The sequence below is a fragment of the Oncorhynchus kisutch genome, linkage group LG14 (genome assembly GCF_002021735.2).
Source record: "Oncorhynchus kisutch isolate 150728-3 linkage group LG14, Okis_V2, whole genome shotgun sequence".
NCBI classification, from domain to species: Eukaryota; Metazoa; Chordata; class Actinopteri; order Salmoniformes; family Salmonidae; genus Oncorhynchus; species Oncorhynchus kisutch.
Genome location: NC_034187.2, coordinates 66,012,706 through 66,034,168, shown reverse-complemented (window position 1 = coordinate 66,034,168; position 21,463 = coordinate 66,012,706). Strand labels below are relative to the sequence as shown.

At 45.0% G+C, this 21,463-nt stretch overlaps 1 protein-coding gene across 1 annotated transcript in view; it reads left to right on the top strand.

Moving 5' to 3' along the window:
* Positions 1–15,626, top strand: part of LOC109904414 (thrombospondin type-1 domain-containing protein 7A) — a 186,675-nt gene extending 171,049 nt beyond the window's left edge. The window contains exons 25-28 of the mRNA XM_031788785.1: positions 5,037–5,119; positions 8,470–8,683; positions 9,255–9,342; positions 13,062–15,626. Of these exons, the coding sequence (XP_031644645.1) occupies positions 5,037–5,119; positions 8,470–8,683; positions 9,255–9,342; positions 13,062–13,152 (476 nt within the window). The 3' untranslated portion in view covers positions 13,153–15,626. The remainder of the gene's footprint in view (positions 1–5,036; positions 5,120–8,469; positions 8,684–9,254; positions 9,343–13,061) is intronic.
* Positions 15,627–21,463: the final 5,837 nt, after the last annotated feature.

Here is a 21,463-nt window from a genome sequence, read left to right as displayed (position 1 = left end):
CCTCCTCTAGGCGTAGTTTGTCTAGTTCCCTCCACTACACTACCATATCCCTCCTCTAGGTGTAGTTGGTCTAGTTCCCTCCACTACATTACCATATCCCTCCTTAGGTCTAGTTGGTCTAGTTCCCTCCCCTCCACTACACTACCATATCCCTCCTCTAGGTGTAGTTGGTCTAGTTCCCCCCACTACATTACCATATCCCTCCTTAGGTCTAGTTGGTCTAGTTCCCTCCCCTCCACTACACTACCATATCCCTCCTCTAGGTGTAGTTGGTCTAGTTCCCTCCCCTACACTACCATATCCCTCCTCTAGGTCTAGTTCCCTCCACTACACTACCATATCCCTCCTCTAGGTGTAGTTGGTCTAGTTCCCTCCCCTCCACTACACTACCATATCCCTCCTCTAGGTGTAGTTGGTCTAGTTCCCTCCACTACATTACCATATCCCTCCTCTATGTGTAGTTGGTCTAGTTCCCTCCACTACATTACCATATCCCTCATCTAGGTGTAGTTGGTCTAGTTCCCTCCACTACACTACCATATCCCTCCTCTAGGTGTAGTTGGTCTAGTTCCCTCCACTACATTACCATATCCCTCCTCTAGGTGTAGTTGGTCTAGTTCCCTCCACTACACTACCATATCCCTCCTCTAGGTGTAGTTGGTCTAGTTCCCTCCACTACACTACCATATCCCTCCTCTAGGTCTAGTTAGTCTAGTTCCCTCCACTACACTACCATATCCCTCCTCTAGGTCTAGTTGGTCTAGTTCCCTCCACTACACTACCATATCCCTCCTCTAGGTCTAGTTTGTCTAGTTCCCTCCACTACACTACCATATCCCTCCTCTGTATAACCTTGGTCTAGTTGGTCTAGTTCCCTCCACTACACTACCATATCCCTCCTCTAGGTGTAGTTGGTCTAGTTCCCTCCACTACACTACCATATCCCTCCTCTAGGTCTAGTTTGTCTAGTTCCCTCCACTACACTACACTACCATATCCCTCCTCTAGGTGTAGTTGGTCTAGTTCCCTCCACTACACTACCATATCCCTCCTCTAGGTCTAGTTGGTCTAGTTCCCCTCCACTACATTACCATATCCCTCCTTAGGTCTAGTTGGTCTAGTTCCCTCCCCTCCACTACACTACCATATCCCTCCTCTAGGTGTAGTTGGTCTAGTTCCCTCCCCTACACTACCATATCCCTCCTCTAGGTCTAGTTCCCTCCACTACATTACCATATTCCTTCTCTGTATAACCTTGGTCTAGTTCCCTCCACTACACTACCATATCCCTCCTCTAGGTGTAGTTGGTCTAGTTCCCTCCACTACACTACCATATCCCTCCTCTAGGTCTAGTTTGTCTAGTTCCCTCCACTACACTACACTACCATATCCCTCCTCTAGGTGTAGTTGGTCTAGTTCCCTCCACTACACTACCATATCCCTCCTCTAGGTCTAGTTGGTCTAGTTCCCCTCCACTACATTACCATATCCCTCCTTAGGTCTAGTTGGTCTAGTTCCCTCCCCTCCACTACACTACCATATCCCTCCTCTAGGTGTAGTTGGTCTAGTTCCCTCCCCTACACTACCATATCCCTCCTCTAGGTCTAGTTCCCTCCACTACATTACCATATTCCTCCTCTAGGCGTAGTTTGTCTAGTTCCCTCCACTACACTACCATATCCCTCCTCTAGGTGTAGTTGGTCTAGTTCCCTCCACTACATTACCATATCCCTCCTTAGGTCTAGTTGGTCTAGTTCCCTCCCCTCCACTACACTACCATATCCCTCCTCTAGGTGTAGTTGGTCTAGTTCCCTCCACTACATTACCATATCCCTCCTTAGGTCTAGTTGGTCTAGTTCCCTCCCCTCCACTACACTACCATATCCCTCCTCTAGGTGTAGTTGGTCTAGTTCCCTCCCCTACACTACCATATCCCTCCTCTAGGTCTAGTTCCCTCCACTACACTACCATATCCCTCCTCTAGGTGTAGTTGGTCTAGTTCCCTCCCCTCCACTACACTACCATATCCCTCCTCTAGGTGTAGTTGGTCTAGTTCCCTCCACTACATTACCATATCCCTCCTCTAGGTGTAGTTGGTCTAGTTCCCTCCACTACATTACCATATCCCTCCTCTAGGTGTAGTTGGTCTAGTTCCCTCCACTACACTACCATATCCCTCCTCTAGGTGTAGTTGGTCTAGTTCCCTCCACTACATTACCATATCCCTCCTCTAGGTGTAGTTGGTCTAGTTCCCTCCACTACACTACCATATCCCTCCTCTAGGTGTAGTTGGTCTAGTTCCCTCCACTACACTACCATATCCCTCCTCTAGGTCTAGTTAGTCTAGTTCCCTCCACTACACTACCATATCCCTCCTCTAGGTCTAGTTTGTCTAGTTCCCTCCACTACACTACCATATCCCTCCTCTGTATAACCTTGGTCTAGTTGGTCTAGTTCCCTCCACTACACTACCATATCCCTCCTCTAGGTGTAGTTGGTCTAGTTCCCTCCCCTCCACTACACTACCATATCCCTCCTCTAGGTGTAGTTGGTCTAGTTCCCTCCACTACACTACCATATCCCTCCTCTAGGTCTAGTTGGTCTAGTTCCCCTCCACTACATTACCATATCCCTCCTTAGGTCTAGTTGGTCTAGTTCCCTCCCCTCCACTACACTACCATATCCCTCCTCTAGGTGTAGTTGGTCTAGTTCCCTCCACTACATTACCATATCCCTCCTCTAGGTGTAGTTGGTCTAGTTCCCTCCACTACATTACCATATCCCTCCTCTAGGTGTAGTTGGTCTAGTTCCCTCCACTACATTACCATATCCCTCCTCTAGGTGTAGTTGGTCTAGTTCCCTCCACTACATTACCATATCCCTCCTCTAGGTGTAGTTGGTCTAGTTCCCTCCACTACACTACCATATCCCTCCTCTAGGTGTAGTTGGTCTAGTTCCCTCCACTACACTACCATATCCCTCCTGTAGGTATAGTTGGTCTAGTTCCCTCCACTACACTACCATATCCCTCCTCTAGGTGTAGTTGGTCTAGTTCCCTCCACTACACTACCATATCCCTCCTCTAGGTGTAGTTGGTCTAGTTCCCTCCACTACACTACCATATCCCTCCTCTAGGTGTAGTTGGTCTAGTTCCCTCCACTACATTACCATATCCCTCCTCTAGGTGTAGTTGGTCTAGTTCCCTCCACTACATTACCATATCCCTCCTCTAGGTGTAGTTGGTCTAGTTCCCTCCACTACACTACCATATCCCTCCTCTAGGTGTAGTTGGTCTAGTTCCCTCCACTACATTACCATATCCCTCCTCTAGGTGTAGTTGGTCTAGTTCCCTCCACTACATTACCATATCCCTCCTCTAGGTGTAGTTGGTCTAGTTCCCTCCACTACACTACCATATCCCTCCTCTAGGTGTAGTTGGTCTAGTTCCCTCCACTACATTACCATATCCCTCCTCTAGGTATAGTTGGTCTAGTTCCCTCCACTACACTACCATATCCCTCCTCTAGGTGTAGTTGGTCTAGTTCCCTCCACTACACTACCATATCCCTCCTCTAGGTGTAGTTGGTCTAGTTCCCTCCACTACATTACCATATCCCTCCTCTAGGTGTAGTTGGTCTAGTTCCCTCCACTACACTACCATATCCCTCCTCTAGGTGTAGTTGGTCTAGTTCCCTCCACTACATTACCATATCCCTCCTCTAGGTGTAGTTGGTCTAGTTCCCTCCACTACATTACCATATCCCTCCTCTAGGTGTAGTTGGTCTAGTTCCCTCCACTACATTACCATATCCCTCCTCTAGGTGTAGTTGGTCTAGTTCCCTCCACTACATTACCATATCCCTCCTCTAGGTGTAGTTGGTCTAGTTCCCTCCACTACACTACCATATCCCTCCTCTAGGTGTAGTTCGTCTAGTGCCACTACAGTGTCCCTCCTCTTCTCTTCTGTACCCTTCTATTGTATATATTGATTTTCCCCAGGTTAGTTCAAATTAAAGCTGAGTGTGAAAGCTGCGAGCCCCTGTATTTTTGCCTAAAGGCAAAATCACTTAAAGGGATGAGTCCCAGGTTGCGTCCTAAATGGCACCCCATTCCATATATACTGTTGTGCACTTATTTTCCCCAAGATCCATAGAGCTCTCATCAAAAGTAGTGCAATATGTGTGAATTGAGGTGGCATTTAGGACACAGATTTGTTGTCCTTGGTATCTGAAGCATTAAAGCCCAGGTACTGTATCAGAATGAATGGTGCAGTGAAAGCATCAACTCACTACAGTACACACAACTTATCTGAGACCCAGAGAGCTCCGTCTGCTTCCTGTTTATCTAAGTGTGTCTATCTGTACGCTTGCTCTCTGGGATGGTGCGTAATGTGAGGTGTGTATCTGCTGAACCATGAATTAATAGGAGTGTGTTTTCATCAGGGGGTTTGGGGAGGAATTCTGAGCAGCTAGCTATCAGAGTGCTCTAATTACTGAATTATTGCAATATCAAAATATACTGCGAGGGGGGGGGGGGGGTAATCAGAGAAATAAAGAGAGGGAGGGAGGAGAGGCATGTAGAATCTAAGGGAGCGAGAAAGAGAGAGAGCGGGAGAGAGAGTGCAAAACAGAGAAGAGGTGTGTAGTGTCTCTGACTCAAGTTGTCTGCAGCACAACAGTCTGAAGTGCAGCAACAAAGACAGCAGTGAAAGCTAACAACCGGGGCCACATGTCCGCTGCTGTGTGTGTCACAGGAGGTTGGTGGCACCTTAATTGGGAAGGACGGGCTCGTGGAGACGGCTGGAGTGGAATCAGTGGAATGGTATCAAATACATCAAATGCATAGTTTCATGTGTTTGATGCCATCTCATTCACTCCATTCCAGACATTATTATGACCCTTCCTCCACTGGTGTGTGTATGTGCTTGTCTGCTTACATTAGCGCAAGTAAATGTACAGAATCCACCCTCTCTTCCATCCCCTCGCTGCCCCAAAACCCTCCACATTGACACTTGCCCTCTGACCTCTACCCTACAGGTGGCTGCCCTATGACAGCCCAGCCCTTGGCAGACCGATCATGTGATCCAGCCTGCAACAAACCACGCTCCTTCTGCACAGAGGTGAGTCTGGAAACAGAAAGAGAGAGAGAGAGAGAGTCAGACAGACCCTGTGGGGATGACACCAGTCCATCTGGGTTAGTTGAGAAAACAGAGGAGGTAAAAAAAGAATAGTGAAGAAGAAAACAGCTGTTAGTGATGGTGTGCTCATGCTGTTGTTATGGTGTTCCTAGTACACGTGCAGATGAATGCCCCTGTACTTACTGTATCGCTACAGGGATCGTTGCATCTGCCGTGGCAGGAGCCTACTACATAAATATATGTAAAATGACAACGCATGATCAACGAGACTATTTTCTTTTTCAATTATACTTCCTCTTAACTAAACTCCCTCTCACATTATCAAGTCTCACAGGCAATCCCAGAACCAGTACAAATAACATAGAACATGTAACTTCAATGATTTTTTATTACATTTATTTAATTCTTAGTCTTATGTGAGCAAGAAATATCCCGGAATATACAGCCTGGTATTTGAAGTGTAGTCTGTCCCTCCTCAGGCTGAGAGCTTCCAGCATTTGTGTTCACTACAAACATAGTCAATTTCCTGAAAACCCCAGGGGACCAGTTAAATGGGTACACTAGGAGTGTGTGTGTGTGTGTGTGTGTGTGTGTGTGTGTGTGTGTGTGTGTGTGTTCTGACCCATGTCAGAACACATTAGAACCAGGACTCAGTTCTCTAGTCAGTGCTAGCTGAGGGGGCTGTGAGATAGCTACAACAACATGTCTAGCTGAATATGGCCCAAATGTGTCTGTTTGTGTAGTGTCGGTCCAATGTTTCATAAGTTGAAAAAGAAGATTCCAGAGAATGTCCATACACACAAAAGCTTATCTCTCTCAAATGTTGTGCACAAATGTGATTACATTCTTGTTAGTGAGCATTTCTTCTTTGCCATGATAATCCATCCACCTGACAGATGTGGTATATCAAGAAGCTGATCAAACATGATCATTACACAGGTGCAATTTGTGTTGGGGACAATAAATGGCCACTCTAAAATGTGAAGTTTGGTCACACAACACAACGGATGTCAAAAGTTTTTGAGGGAGTGTGCAATTGGCATGCTGACTGCAGGAATGTCCACCAGAGCTGTTGCCAGATAGCTGGAATTTGGAGAATTTGGCAGTACATCCAAACGGCCTCACAACCACGTGTATCCAAGCCGGCCCAGGACCTCCACATCCGGTTTCTTCACCTGCTGGATGGTCTGAGACCAGCCACCCGGACAGTTGATGAAACTGTGGGATTGCATAACCAAAGAATTTCTGCACAAACGGTCAGAAATCGTCTCAGGGAAGCTCATCTGCGTGCTTGTTGTCCTCTCTAGGGTCTTGACCTGACTGCAGTTCGGTTTCTTAATCATGGCGGTGCGGTTATGGTATGGGCAGGTATAAGCTACAGACAATGAACACAATTGCATTTTATGGATGGTAATTTGAATGCACAGAGATACAGTGATGTGATCCTGAGGCAAGGGGTGTTGTGCCATTCATCTGCCGCCATCACCTCATGTTTCAGCATGATAATGCACAGGCCCCATGTCTCAAGGATCTGTACACAGTTCCTAGAAGCTGAAAATGTCCCAGTTCATCCATGGCCTGCATACTCACTAGCCATGTCAACCATTGAGCATGTTTGGGATGCTCTGGATCGACTTGTACGACAGCGTGTTTCAGTTCCTGCCAATATCCAGCAACTTCGCACAGCCATTGAAGACAAGTGGGACAACATTTCACAGGCCACCATCAACAGCCTGATCAACTCTATGTGAAGGAGATGTGTCGCTGCATGAGGCAAATGGTCACACCAGATACTGACTGGTTTTCTGATCCACACCCCTACCTTTTCTTTAAGGTATCTGTGACCAACAGATGCATATCTGTATTCCCAGTCCTGTAATTTAAAACCCATAGGGACAAATTATTTCAATTGCCTGATTTCCTGAACTGTAACTCAGTAAAAGCTTTGAAATTGTTGCATGTTGCATTTGTATTTTTGTTCAGTATATGTTTGTGTTTTAAGTGATTTCCCAGGGCTGGGAGAGAGAAACAGTGTTTCTGTGATTGTGTATGCTGTATATCCTGTTCCATTTCATTTTTTCTGTCTATCAGATTCCCTGTTTTTGCATGTGTCTATATATGCATGCATGCATGTGTGTGTATACGAGAAGATGTACGTGTGTGTCGGTGTGTGTCTGTTTGTGTGTGTCAGTGTGTTTGTGTGTGTGTGTGTGTGTGCATGCACATGCAGGTCTTGGTGTGTGTAAGCTGTGTGTGTCAGCCACAGACTCGGCCATGTTGTAGAACCAGGCTGCATAACAAGCCAGTGATAAGGCTGCATCCTCATCCTGCCCCTCTCTTTGTCTGCCACTTTGGTTATGCTAATCAGCCCTCCTGTTTCCTGCCCTGTTCTTTCATCCGTCGACCATGTGTGTGTGTGTGTGTGTGTGTTCAGCCGTACAGCCACTGATTGCATTGTGGGTATTTCTTCCCGGGGTGATTATCCTCCGGAGATTGCTGGGGAATAGGGGAGCCCCCCGCCAAGCAGGCAGATGAATGAACAGAGAGAGCGGGATGAGAGAAACAGAGCACCAGAAACCTCTGGGTTGGGCAGATGAATGAACAGAGAGAGAGGGGTGAGAGAAACAGAGCACCAGAAACCTCTGGGTTGGGCAGATGAATGAACAGAGAGAGAGGGGTGAGAGAAACAGAGCACCAGAAACCTCTGGGTTGGGCAGATGAATGAACAGAGAGAGAGGGGTGAGAGAAACAGAGCACCAGAAACCTCTGGGTTGGGCAGATGAATGAACAGAGAGAGAGGGGTGAGAGAAACAGAGCACCAGAAACCTCTGGGTTGGGCAGATGAATGAACAGAGAGAGAGGGATGAGAGAAAGAAGGAGACAGAGAAGAATAAAGAAAGAGAGAAGGAACATGGGTTAACTTTGGTCTGGCTGCATACCCCAACCCAAACAGACCCCACCCTTTAAATCTCAAAGCATGGATTTCTGTCTGATCCCCCCCTTCTTTCAAAGCAGCAGTAGCATCACAAAGGGGTTTGAAACGTGCGATGGTTCATTTTAATACTGCCCAGATATGAGGCTGAGCTCAAGCTGAGGGATGATTCATTCAGTTACACCTGAGAATATTTGATAAGAAATAACCTTACTTATTCAAATCCAACTTGATGCTTAACCAGGTCATTGCCTCCGACAGCTTTATTTGCTCTGCTAAAAGAGATGAAACTGACAAAAATGATTTCATATTGACCGTCTCTGACATGCCTGCAAGAGCAACCCCTTGATGTGCGAGTTCATTTCCCTTATACATGTGTGTTCCTCCCCTCTTCTCCTAGGCGGGTGTGTGTGGTTGCGATGAGGGCTACACGGAGGTGATGACATCAGACGGCCTGCTGGACCAGTGTACGGTGATCCCTGTGTTAGAGATCCCCACGGCAGGGGACAACAGGGCTGACGTGAAGACCATCAGGGCGGTCAGCCCCACACAGCCCTCCAACAGCCTGCCTGGCCGAGCTGGACGCACCTGGTTCCTACAGCCCTTCGGACCAGGTACACGGACCGGACAGATTTACTCTAGCAATTTACGGGACAGTAGGGAACCATCCAAGAAATGTCTTAGTTGTTATTATGTGATATTGGCGAATCTTGTTAGAATATCGGCCTATATTTTGTAGAAAGTAAATGTGAATATATTCAGGAATTATAGCAGCATTTGCAGTAGAGCTACAAAAAGGTAACCATTCTGCATGGTGTCATTCCCGGTAGCCACATGCACAAATCCCTTAACGACGTCAAGAGGTATATGAACAGAAGTCTCACACCGACCATTTGCCCACATATTTAGGATTAGGCCGAGAATTTCTCATCCTCAGAATATCCATCAATTCTACTCACGGATGATGATGCGGTGGATCTTTATAGTCAGAGAAAAATGGAGGTACAATCCACCTATAATAATTTACACACAACAGATGATCAGGAAAACATGTGGTGTGCTGCTCTACTGCACAGGAATGGAGGTGCAGAGAAGCTGTTCACATTAGAGTCCAATGTGAGCTGTCACTGACGTTGGTCACTTGCCAGTGTGCTAAGTGTGTGTGTGGTGTGTCCTTCTCTACAGATGGTAAACTGAAGACATGGGTCTACGGTGTGGCAGCTGGAGCTTTTGTTCTACTCGTCTTTATAGTCTCCATGACCTTCCTAGCCTGGTAAGTTAACCTGTTTGATAGTTTGTGTATATCAGTCATCTGAATGTCACCTGTATTCTGTATTTCATCACATATGTATGTATGTATGTATGTATGTATGTATGTGTGTGTGTGTGTGTGTGTGTGTGTGTGTGTGTGTGTGTGTGTGTGCGCGCATGCGTGCGTGCGTGCGTGCGTACGTATGTATGTATGTAATCTCCTGTATGTACACTGAGTGTACAAAACATTAACCTCTACGAGATCTGTGACCCACCTCACGGGATGGTTGAGCTAACGTGCTCTAATGCGTTTAGCATGAGGTTGTACGTAACAAGAACATTTCCCAGGACATATCTGATATGGGCAGAACGCTTAAATTCTTGTTAATCTAACTGCACTGTCCCATTTACAGTAGCTATTACAGTGAAAGAATACCATGTTATTGTTTGAGGAGAGTGCACAGTTATGAACTTGAAAATGTATCAATAAACCAATTAGGCACATTTGGGCAGACTTGATACAGCATTTTGAACAGAAATGCAATTGTTCATTGGATCAGTCTAAAACTTTGCACATGCCATCTAGTGGCCAACACCAAAATTATGCCTAACCTGGAATAGTACATTGTGATGTTTCTCTTGCATTTCAAAGATGATTAAAAAAAGAACATTCCTTTGTGTTCTCTTTTACCAGATCTAATGTGTTACATTCTCCCACATTCATTTCCACAAACTTCAGTGCTTCCTTTTAAATGGTATCAAGAATATGCATATCCTTGCTTCAGGTGGTTGTAAGGACATCTGCTCTTTCCATGTCAGACTGACCTTGTGAATCGAGGTGAAAGCTACAGTATTATCCCTCACTTGTTAAATCCACTTCAATCAGTGTAGGTGAAGGGGAGGAGACAGGTTAAATAATGATTTTAAGCCTTGAGACAATTGAGACATGGATTGTGTAGGTGTGCCATTCAGAGGGTGAATGGGTAAGACAAAAGATTTAAGTGCCTTTGAAAGGGTTATGGTAGTAGGTGCCAAGTGCACCAGTTTGTGTCAAGGACGGCAGCGCTGCTGTGTTTTTCACACTCAACAGTTTCCCGTGTGTTCCGATAATGCTCCCCCACATCAATTTGACACAACTGTGGGAAGTATTGGAGTCAACATGGGCCAGCATCCCTCTGGAAGGCTTTTGACACCTTGTAGAGTGCATCCTCGGATGAATTGAGGCTGTCCTGAGTGCGAAAGTGTGGGGTGCAACCCAATATTAGGAAGGTGTCCTTAATGTTTTGTGCACTCAGTGTATATTACTTCACGATCACATCAGCTTCATTTTTACCCATTCATTTTCATTTCAAATCATGTCATTACTTGTACTCTCCATTTTGCTTTTCTCTTTCCATCTATCTCCCCACCTCACCCGTTCATCCCCCCACCTTATCCGTTCACCCCCCCCCCCTCCTCCGTGCACCCCCCCTCCTCCTCTGTGCACTGCCCTCCTCCGTTCATCCCCTCCTCCTCCTCCGTGCACCGCCCCCTCCTCCTCCGTGCACCCCCCTCCTCCGTTCACCCCCTCCTCCTCCGTGCACCCCCCCCTCCTCTGTGCACTGCCCTCCTCCGTTCATCCCCTCCTCCTCCTCCGTGCACCGCCCCCTCCTCCTCCGTGCACCCCCCTCCTCCGTTCACCCCCTCCTCCTCCGTGCACCCCCCCCTCCTCTGTGCACCCCCCCCCTCCTCCGTGCACCCCCCCCCCCCCCCCCTCCTCCTCCGTTCACCCCCCCTCCTCCATCAGTCAGAGTATTACCCGTCTCTGTAACTGGAACCCTGACCGGTGCACTGATACAGTGGTCTGGAGAGGACAGAACGATCATACCATGGCTTATACGTGTCCTGACTGCCAGAATGAGGCACACGAACTAGAACAACAACATCCATATCAACAACAACAACCGCATCAGAATCATTGTCAAGATCAACAAAAATTACAACAACAAAAACATAAATATCAACAACAACATCAACAAAATCAACAACAACCACCACCACCACCAGAACAAAATCAACACTGTCAGCAACAACCATATAATCAACAACATCAATATCAACAAGAAGCACACCAGCATCAACAACAAAACCATCATAAACAACAAAATCACCACCAACAACCACAACAACAACCACAAGGCATTGAAACACTCATAACTTAGAGGTCCTGACGTAATGGCGGCCCTCGCTGCAGTGTTCACACAAACTCCCCTACCCTCTGTCTTTCTCTCCTTCCCACATCTGCTGTCACATGTGCCTGTCCGACCAATCACATGGAGCTATTGATGGAGGTGAGCAGGAAGTCATCCCCTCAGGTCCCTCTGTTAGACCTCTGACTCCTCTGTGCTCCTGGAGTTTGTTGAGTAGTCTTTAGAGCACCTCCATACTTAAACATACTTCTGTACAGAATCCATTTTAGGAAGTCCCTTCGTTATTTGTTGAAGGACTTCATAATATGGATGCCGTATATTTCTGATTTCAGAGATGCAGAACATTGATCTCATAGTTACTCTATAAAACGACCAGCTTTCACTTTTAATAGCATACTGTCCTCTTGTGGCCAGATAGAAGAATCACTCATCACCATTATTCAATGATCCCCTCACCATTCCAGATAGAATAATCACTCATCACCATTATTCAATGATCCCCTCACCATTCCAGATAGAAGAATCACTCATCACCATTATTCAATGATCCCCTCACCATTCCAGATAGAAGAATCACTCATCACCATTATTCAATGATCCCCTCACCATTCCAGATAGAAGAATCACTCATCACCATTATTCAATGATCCCCTCACCATTCCAGATAGAAGAATCACTCATCACCATTATTCAATGATCCCTCACCATTCCAGCCTTTATTTGTTCCATCCATTCCTCCCGATCCATTTATGATGGACACATTCCACAACATATCTTATTTACATTTGATATATATTCATCATTGTGTTGTTATTGTCTCTCATCCCTGTGTTTGCAATGTTGTGATGTGTGATATATTAGAGCCTGCCCAGACATGCCATAGTGTTGTCATCATTATGTACCTATAGCTAACTGTCTACACTGTCTCTGTGTGCCATAGCCTAGTTTCCATTAAGGTGAGTGGGAACTGTTTGAGTGGGAACTGTTCTGGGCTGGGGAAAAAAGCTGCTTTCTGTACTGTGCTTGTCCCCCTCATCAGCTTCCTATAGAGTTCAACCTCTCTCACATGTCTCAATATAAAAATGAATTACAGCAGCTGTTGAAATTTTCCATGAAGTGCTGCGTTATCGACTGCACCATCACTTCAATGCTAGGACAAGGGGCCCTGAAATGTGCTTCTGAAATGTTCCTTACTACTGCTGTAACCAACAGATGTGTTGTTTTTCCTTCAAGGACAGTGGTAGTGTAAGAACAGAGTCATTGGCAATTTCAATATTGCCTTTTGCATGATGGTAGAACTGACCGTCTACTGAACGCATGGCCTTCAGCACAGTGATGCATGCAGCTCTTTACATGAGGCGACCAGTTTGAAAAGATAGCAGAGAGAGCTCTATGTATCAGGTGGGGGTAACTTAGCCATGATATGGATACGTCCTTCATTATTATGATGTCTAGGCCTACATATTAGGGCTAGGGGTGTCTAAATGTCCTCTTCAAAATGTTTCATATAAAACATGTAATAACAATGCTTTCTGCCATTTTTATTTCCTAGTAAAAAGCCAAAGAAACCCCAGAGAAGACAGATGTATAACAACCGGCTCAAGCCCCTGACCCTGGCCTATGACGGAGACGCTGACATGTGAACCTCCTAATCTACCTGTGGCAGAATAATTTTACACTGACGTCATGGAGACTGTCGTCGTGGGAACAGACAGATTGGTTGTCATAGAGACCCACCTTTGACGGTTCTTCTCAGGCTACCAGTGGGCGTGGCTTAAAATATCTGGAACTCTGGGAAGACTTACATTTATGTCACTGATTTATCAATAACAACAACAAAAATGAAAGTCAGACAGAAATCGAACCATGTTTGTTCATTAGTAGCCTAGAATTTTCCTCCCTCAATATTTTTGATTTATTTAATTTTGTATCATTTGTTTCACAAGAGCCTTCACAAACTCTATCTTCTTCTTAAGGAAGTCTGCCTTTGCTTATTTGCCATTTAGTACTTTTTCTGTCAAATAAAAAGCTTTTTGAAACAAAGGTTGTTGGAGAGGGCCCTGAAAAAACACAATGATTTTTGCTGCAAAAGCATAAGTCCCTCCTTTGCTACAGGTGCTCTGTTGAAAATGAAATGAGAAACACGCAATGCTTTTTGAAACTTTTCCTGGAGAAAATTGCTGCCTCTCTATTTTTGTTCTGGACTGGATCCTTTTCCCTAAAAATAAAACAAGAAGAAAGTGTCCTAATCTTGCAGAAATGCTGTCAACCTTTGTAGGAAATCTCTTTCTGCCTCTCCTTTTCTCTTCTGTTTTCAGGCGCAATATTGCACTATATTAGTGCAGCATGATATGTACTTATGTCTAGGAAGCTGCCTCTCTCAATACAAGATGATGTACAGTCTTGTGCTAGAAATGTCAAAAAGTAGACTTTTTTTCAAAAACAAAAACTCACCAACATTTGTTAAGAATATTTTGCTTATTTTGCTTCTTGTATGTGATATGATGATAGGACGGACGATGCCATGTAAATATTATTTATTTTGTGGGCACCACTTTACCTTTGTAGTAGTATCTGTTTTCAACTGCACTTAATTGAGCTTGCCTGGCGCAATGGAGCCATTGGAATAGTCCCAAAAGTGCAAACCCCACCCATCTGACACTCCAGGCCAGGCTCAATTAAATGCTCAAAGTATTGGAAAGAAAACAAATACCGTTTGAACCCAGGTCTCAACATGTCTCATTCTCTGCCTGACTGACTGACTTTATGTTTGTCTCCTGTTGGTTTCTCTGACTTTTGAAGGCTTATTATGGTTAATCATTGTTTTTCCATTTAGTTTATTATCTTAATTCAACATCTCAAAGTGCACTGCAGGGAATCCGGATTCCGCATGGCAGAAAAATCATATTGCTCACACCATAAAGAAGCGAATTCAAAGAGCTGTTGAATGTTCATCGAGACACAGCAGCAAGTCTATTTGATGACGCTGTTGAAAGGGTGCATTTTCACAGTGCAAGAGCAATGTGATTCCTTCTTCCTACTGCGACTTTCAATGAATATGGTCTTAGTTGTTAAGACAGACAGAAGGGTGTGACTGAGTTTGTTCACAACGTCTTCTTTACCTTCTGTTACATCAGAAGAGAGAGGGTCCACTTTATATCTCGGTCTAATATCTACTGCTGTGTAACATCGTCAATCCTAACTAGAACAGCCTACTTGTATCCAAACTACTTAGGCGTATTGCTATATACATATCATACGTGATCTCTCAACGCTGTTCATGTTCAGTGTGGCTGTTACATCGGTTGAGAGATGAGTGTGACTACAATGTCTACAATAATCACTCACACACACACTTATGCTTTGTTCGTTCTCCCTGCCTTGGTGCTATTCTATGATGGGTTATGTATTGCAAAAGCTAGATAGAATGTAGCCTAGGTAGCCACAATGACACTCCAAGGAATTCCAAGGAACAGATGCATCAAGGTCCTAGATGTCGCTCAAGCTTCTCATGCTAATGATGCAGTGACATATCTGAAGAGTCGGAGTCCTCTGTCTGAAAACAGGTTCATAGCATAATATTGGCTATGGCGGACTAGCAGTTGGTAGTGCAGACTGTTTATTCAATGGTATAGATGGACAAACCTCATGTAAAGTAAATGCATCTGTTACAACCGTTCTATCCCCCAGAAAACAAAGAGGGTATTGAATTGTGGTAGTAGAGACAGACGGACAGACACATCATTGATCATTTCGAGGAGTCTGTTGCCAGCTGGTCAAAGGGAATGTTCACTTTTTTTTAAATGAGTTGTAAATAAATGACTGCATAATTTTTTTTATTTAATCATTATTTATGTATTATATATAAATATGTTAATTTCTTTTTTTATTGCGCAGTGTTAAGTAAAAACCTCTCGAAGTGTGTGTGTGCGTGCGTGCGTGCGTGCGTGTGTGTGTGCATGTGTGTTTCTGCCTATGTGTATGTAACGTTAATGATCTTTGCTAAAGCGATGCTGATGATTACCTTGTTAAAACAAAGTTGCAGAGCTCTGTCCTTTTCCTACAGGTTGTTTATATGTATCTGACCAGTTGCTGATAATAAATAAGAAAAACTAAATAATTGTGTCATTAGCCTCTATGACAAGGCTCTCATCATGCAGTATGCACCCGTATTAAAAAGCGAATATGTTGTAATATCAGTCTATACCACAAGATGGAGCTAGAACACTATTACTTAAGATTCTCTCCAGCTAGGTCTTTGAAAATATATGTCTCCCCTCTTCCAGCGCAGAAGAAAATATAGATATAGAAACACTCAGCTGAAGACGGCAGAATCTGTGAGAAACTCAGACCCAGGACACACGTAGGTCAGAAAGAGCTATCCACACACACACACACAGATGTCAGAGGACAGAAGGGGCTTTAGTGAAGTCTGAGGAACTGGAGCTATTCTACTGTACATTTAAAATCACACTCTCTCTGGCCTGGGCGATAGTGTGAAGATGTTTCTTAATCTTTAAGAGTCTAAGCTGGGGCGGATTGTTTGAAAATGATCATGCCAAGGATCATTTTGCTTTTTGCTTTTGAAAAATATATATTAAAAATATTAGATAAAACATTGAATTTGGCCTTACTGCTATTAGCCCATAGAAATGCATTTCATAACAGATTCATACATGTAAAAACAGATTTTCTTAACTGGTACCAGGCTGGATTGAGGCGCAGCCCATGCAACAAAACTAAACATATCTCTAGTTTAAACAAACAGATTTTGACAGGGATTACTTAATCATATTTGTTCCTAGGTGGAACATAAAGCTTCCATGAGAGAGCACCACTGGTACCGATTTGATGCCTTTCTGGGAATGGTTTTCCAGGCCAGTCATGACAGGATTGTGCTTTACATTTACAGGTCATTCCTACGTAATGGTCTTGTAGATATTGTTACCATGTTGTTTCTATGTAAATTCCACATAATTTAGTAAGTGTCCCTAACAGCAGCCTATTCCTTGTTTAGTGGACTATATTTGACCAGGCCCTGGTTTACAGTAAATTACATTCCTCCACTGAATCAGTTGATTGTCCTCTCCTCTGCTTGTTAAAGTCATGTTTCGGTCTTAATCAACCAGAGTCATCACACTGTCACAATTGTAATCATTGATCAGGGAGACTAACCACAGTTCGTCTGTGTGGCCTTGGTACTACCGGCCATTCAGCTCCTCTCATGATCATGTCTCCATCTGAGTGTGTGTGTGTGTGTGTGTGTGTGTGTGTGTGTGTGTGTGTGTGTGTGTGTGTGTGTGTGTGTGTGTGTGTGTGTGTGTGTGTGTGTGTGTGTGTGTGTGTGTGTGTGTGTGTGTGTGCATGCTCCTTAATCAACTTAATCAATTAACTTCTGTTGTGATACCACTTCTTGTTTCGACCTCTGAGTTGTGAAGATCCAGGAAAATTTGATGAAGTGAGAGAGGAAATTTGAAGCACTTGATCATTTTGGCATATATCGCCCTGTCTCTCAATTTCTCTATCTATCTATCTATCTATCTATCTATCTATCTATCTATCTATCTATCTATCTATCTATCTATCTATCTATCTATCTATCTATCTATCTATCTATCTATCTATCTATCTATCTATCTATCTATCTATCTCTCTCTCTCTCTCTCTCTCTCTCTCTCTCTCTCTCTCTCTCTCTCTCTCTCTCTCTCTCTCTCTCTCTCTCTCTCTCTCTCTCTCTCTCTCTCTCTCTCTCTCTCTCTCTCTCTCTCTCTCTCTCTCTCTCTCTCTCACTCACTCTGTCTCTCTCTCTGCTTCATAGAAGACAACTCAAAATATTATTTTATTTGTCACATGCGCCAAATACAACTGTGAAATGCGTACTTACAAGTCCTTAACCAACAATGTAGTTGAAGAAAAAGAGTTAAGAAAATATTTACTAAATACACTTAATGTAAAAAATGTAATCAAAAGTAACACTATAAAATAACAATAGTAGACACTATATACCACCTGTGTAAACAGTCAATGTAAACAGTCCGGGTGGCCATTTGATTGATTGTTCAGCAGTTTTATGGCTTGGGGGTAGAAACTGTTAAGGAGCCTTTTGGACCTAGACTTGGCGCTGCGGTACCGCTTGCCGTGCGGGAGCAGAGAGAACAGTCTATGACTTGGTTGACTGGAGTCTTTGACAATGTTTTGGTCCTTCCTCTGACACCAACTAGCATATAGGTCCTGGAAGCTTGGCCCCAGTGATGTATTGGGCCGTACTCACTATCCTCTGTAGCGCCTTACGGTCGGATGCCCAGCAGTTACCATACGAGGTGGTGCTCTCAATAGTGCAGCTGTAGAACGTTTTGAGAATCTGGGGACCCATGCCAAATCTTTTCAGTCTCCTGAGGGTGAAAAGGTGTTGACATGCCGTCGATGTTAATGGGGCCTGTTCGGCCCTCCTTTTCCTGTAGTCCACGATCAGCTCCTTTGTCTTGCTCACGTTGAGGGAGAGGTTGCTGTCCTGGCAAGTCTCTGAAGACCTCCCTATAGGCTGTCTTATTGTTGTCAGTGTTCAGGCCCACCGCTGTTGTGTCATCAGCAAACTTAATGATGGTGTTGGAGTCATGGGTGAACAGGGAGTACAGGAGGGGACTAAGCATGCACCCCTGAGGGGCCCCCGTGTTGAGGATCAGCGTGGCAGATGTGTTGTTGCCTACCCTTACCACCTGAGGGCAGCCCGTCAGGAAGTCCAGGATCCAGTTGCAGAGGGAGGTGTTTCGTTTCAGGGTCCTTAGCTTAGTGATGAGATTTGTGGCACTATGGCGTTCAACGCTGAACTGTAGTCAATGAACAGCATTCTCACATAGGTGTTCCTTTTGTCCAGGTGGGAAAGGGCAGTGTGGAGTGCGATTGAGATTGTGTCATCTGTGGATCTTTTGGGGCGGTATGTGAATTGGAGTGGATCTAAAGTTTTTGTGATGATGGTGTTGATGTGAGCCATGACCAGCCTTTCAAAGCACTTCATGGCTGCTACGGGGCGGTAATCATTTAGGCAGGTTACCTTTGCTTTCTTGGGCACAGGGACTATGGTGGTCTGCTTGAAACATGTAGGTAATTACAGACTTGGTCAGGGAGAAGTTGAAAATGTCAGTGAAGACACTTGCCAGTTGGTTCCAGGAAAGTTATTTATGTCTGCCGAGGCCTGGTGATGATTGCCTGGCATCACTTTAAATATCCAACAGACAAAACCATGTACTAGATGAGTACTCTCTAAGTACTAAATAAGTACTAGATAAGTACTAGCTGAATTGTCTGTGTCTGTTTTTCAAGACATCAGTGATGTAACCAGTAGAGAGGCCACTGCCAGATGCTCCTGCTGATGATGTCTGGAAGATAAATAGCCTGGACTGACATACTTTGGGGAGCAGAATTTAGCTCCTCGTATGTTTTTTGTCAGCTGAGAACCTTTTATTTCCTATTTTCGTGAACGCTTAAACTAGAAACATTTCCCTAATTGTCCCACTTCTCCCTTCATTTAGAGAATTTGGAGTGCATCTGCAAGACTTCATCCACAGAATGACAAGCATTCAAACATAGTTCTTCCTCTCTTCCATTTCTCCTCCTGTCTTTCTCCTCTGGCTCCAAGAGCCTGCAGGCTGCAGTCAGTCAGACACACACACACACACACAGTAACACACAGTGGGTCTAATTGTGATGAGGAGGAAGTACTCGATGGTGATGGCTGCCAGCTGCATCCTGTGACCGTCATTCTGATCCCGCATTTGTCTCTGTCATCTCCAAGATCCCTCCGTCCATCCGCCTGCCGCCTGCACGTTCCCGCCCGCCTGACCGCACATCCACATAAAAGACATTGGCAGCCTCCGCCACAAGCTCCAGGAAGTCTGCGCTTTGTACCCACACATGGCAGATCGATGCGCCCACCCTCCCACCATAACAACCCACCAGGCACCCTCCCACTACCCACCACCCATCCATTCTGGTCAGGGGTAAAAACTCATGTTAGACTTGTCTGTCCCTCTCTGGGTGTCTAGTCAGAGCGGAGTGGAGTGGGCACTTCAGATGCCAGATGGCTGGCAGGATGGCATAGACATGGCAGCCACAGATCCCTGCCACCACCACATCATGGTTAGGCCTGAAGCTAAGGGGCCTGCTCCCCTCTCCTCTGCTCCCAACATCTGCCCTGACGATCGGGCAATGAGCCATGCCAGCTGGGCGTATTCATAATACCGGACGGATCAGGCTCGGTCTCCTATACGTACTGCCAACGTCACTCAGCTCATTCCACAGCCCCCTTCTTTTCTCTCCCTCTCCCCTTCATTAGTCCTCTTTCCATCCCCTTCCCCTTCCTTTCTCACCGTCCCCTGTCCCGCCCTCCATCCTGGGTAGGACTATTAGGGAAGTGACTAGTTTGTAATTCGTTGCTCTGCACTGCAGTGAATGGGCACCAAAGGTGTGCCAGGGACAATTAGCACCAACTCCTGATTATCCCTTTAACTTAGGGTGTCTCTTGGAGTGAGAGAGAGAAAGAGAAGTGGGGGGGGTTCAGTTCAGTTGTAACTCTTCAATATGATACAAGCATTTCACTACACTCGCATTAACATCTACTAACCATGTGTATGTGACAAATACAATTTGATTTGATGCTCTGTAATGCTGTTTTGCCCTTGAAAATCCTTGAGCCCCGACATTATTCTCTTTCAAAAATGTTTTAGGCTCTGAAACATGGCAGAGCGACTATTGCCAAGGACCTGGCGAAGGTCCTATGCGTTGTGTATTTGTGTCAATAAATCACATCGGGAGCATATGCTGCAAATTATCCTCCAAGAAATCATTGGCCAATTGCCCATTTTTTTTTATTCCACTTCACTTCCTGATGAATCGCTAGTATCGAAACCTCAAACCTGGGTCTGCATATATTAAGCGTTTTAGAGTCCACATGAGTTGTCATATTCATTGTGAACTAAAAGGTAAGAACTGATCCTAAACCAGCACTTTTGTCGCTTGGTAGGGCCTCTGGTTCTTGGGCACCAGTCCCGTACTTCCAGAATGAGGAGTATCAGGGTAGCAGCAGACACCAGGCTGGGATTCAGCATCATGGCAGGCCTCTAAAGATTTATCCCCCTGGGTCTGGTGCTGCTGCAGCTGTTGTGAAGGCTAGTCCCTCTCCCTCTCTTTCTCTCTCCTGTGAAGGCTACCTAAGCCATTCAGAACAGGAATCCATCAGGCCCAGGGGTGAGTTATAGTGACAGTAGCAGACCACCACAATGTTATAGCACTGAGAGGACCACCGATTTATTCAACCAGAACTACCCTCCCTGTCTTTTCCTCTCCTCTCTTCCCCTCCTTTTTTTCTCCAGGATGGCATTTGAAAGGAATCTATCTATACTACCTGCAACAATCACACACTCAGCATGTGGTGCACGCTCCTTTAACCTTGTGCTCTGACAGTGCCTTTATGTATAGTTTGATACCGCACAATGATAGCAACGCGCACATGCATGTGCACATAGACATGAATTGACTTTGCACTTGTGGTAGTCAAGCTATGGACCATCCACATAATGAGACCCCAGAGTCCCTCAAGTAGCCTACTTCTTTGGCCCTGCCTTCCACTTGAGTGACATCAAAGTGTTCTGCTTAACCCTTCCAAGGTCTTGAACATCCTCAATAAGGCTACATTTAGCACTTCTGTCAATGTAGGCTCATCTTTCACGGCTAAATTGAATTATATGTTTTAGACTGTTACTAAATATACAGTAGGTCCATGTTTGTATGTATTAGCATTTGGTTAGTCAAAAATTCTGCACATAACCTATATCCTACAAGAAAACAATGTCATTGTCCAGCCGTGCTGGTTTATATGGCAGTGATCTGTCCATACATATTGAGGGAGGGAGCTGGTGCTATAGCCTAGTGAGTTTGTTTGTCCTGGAGTCATACTGT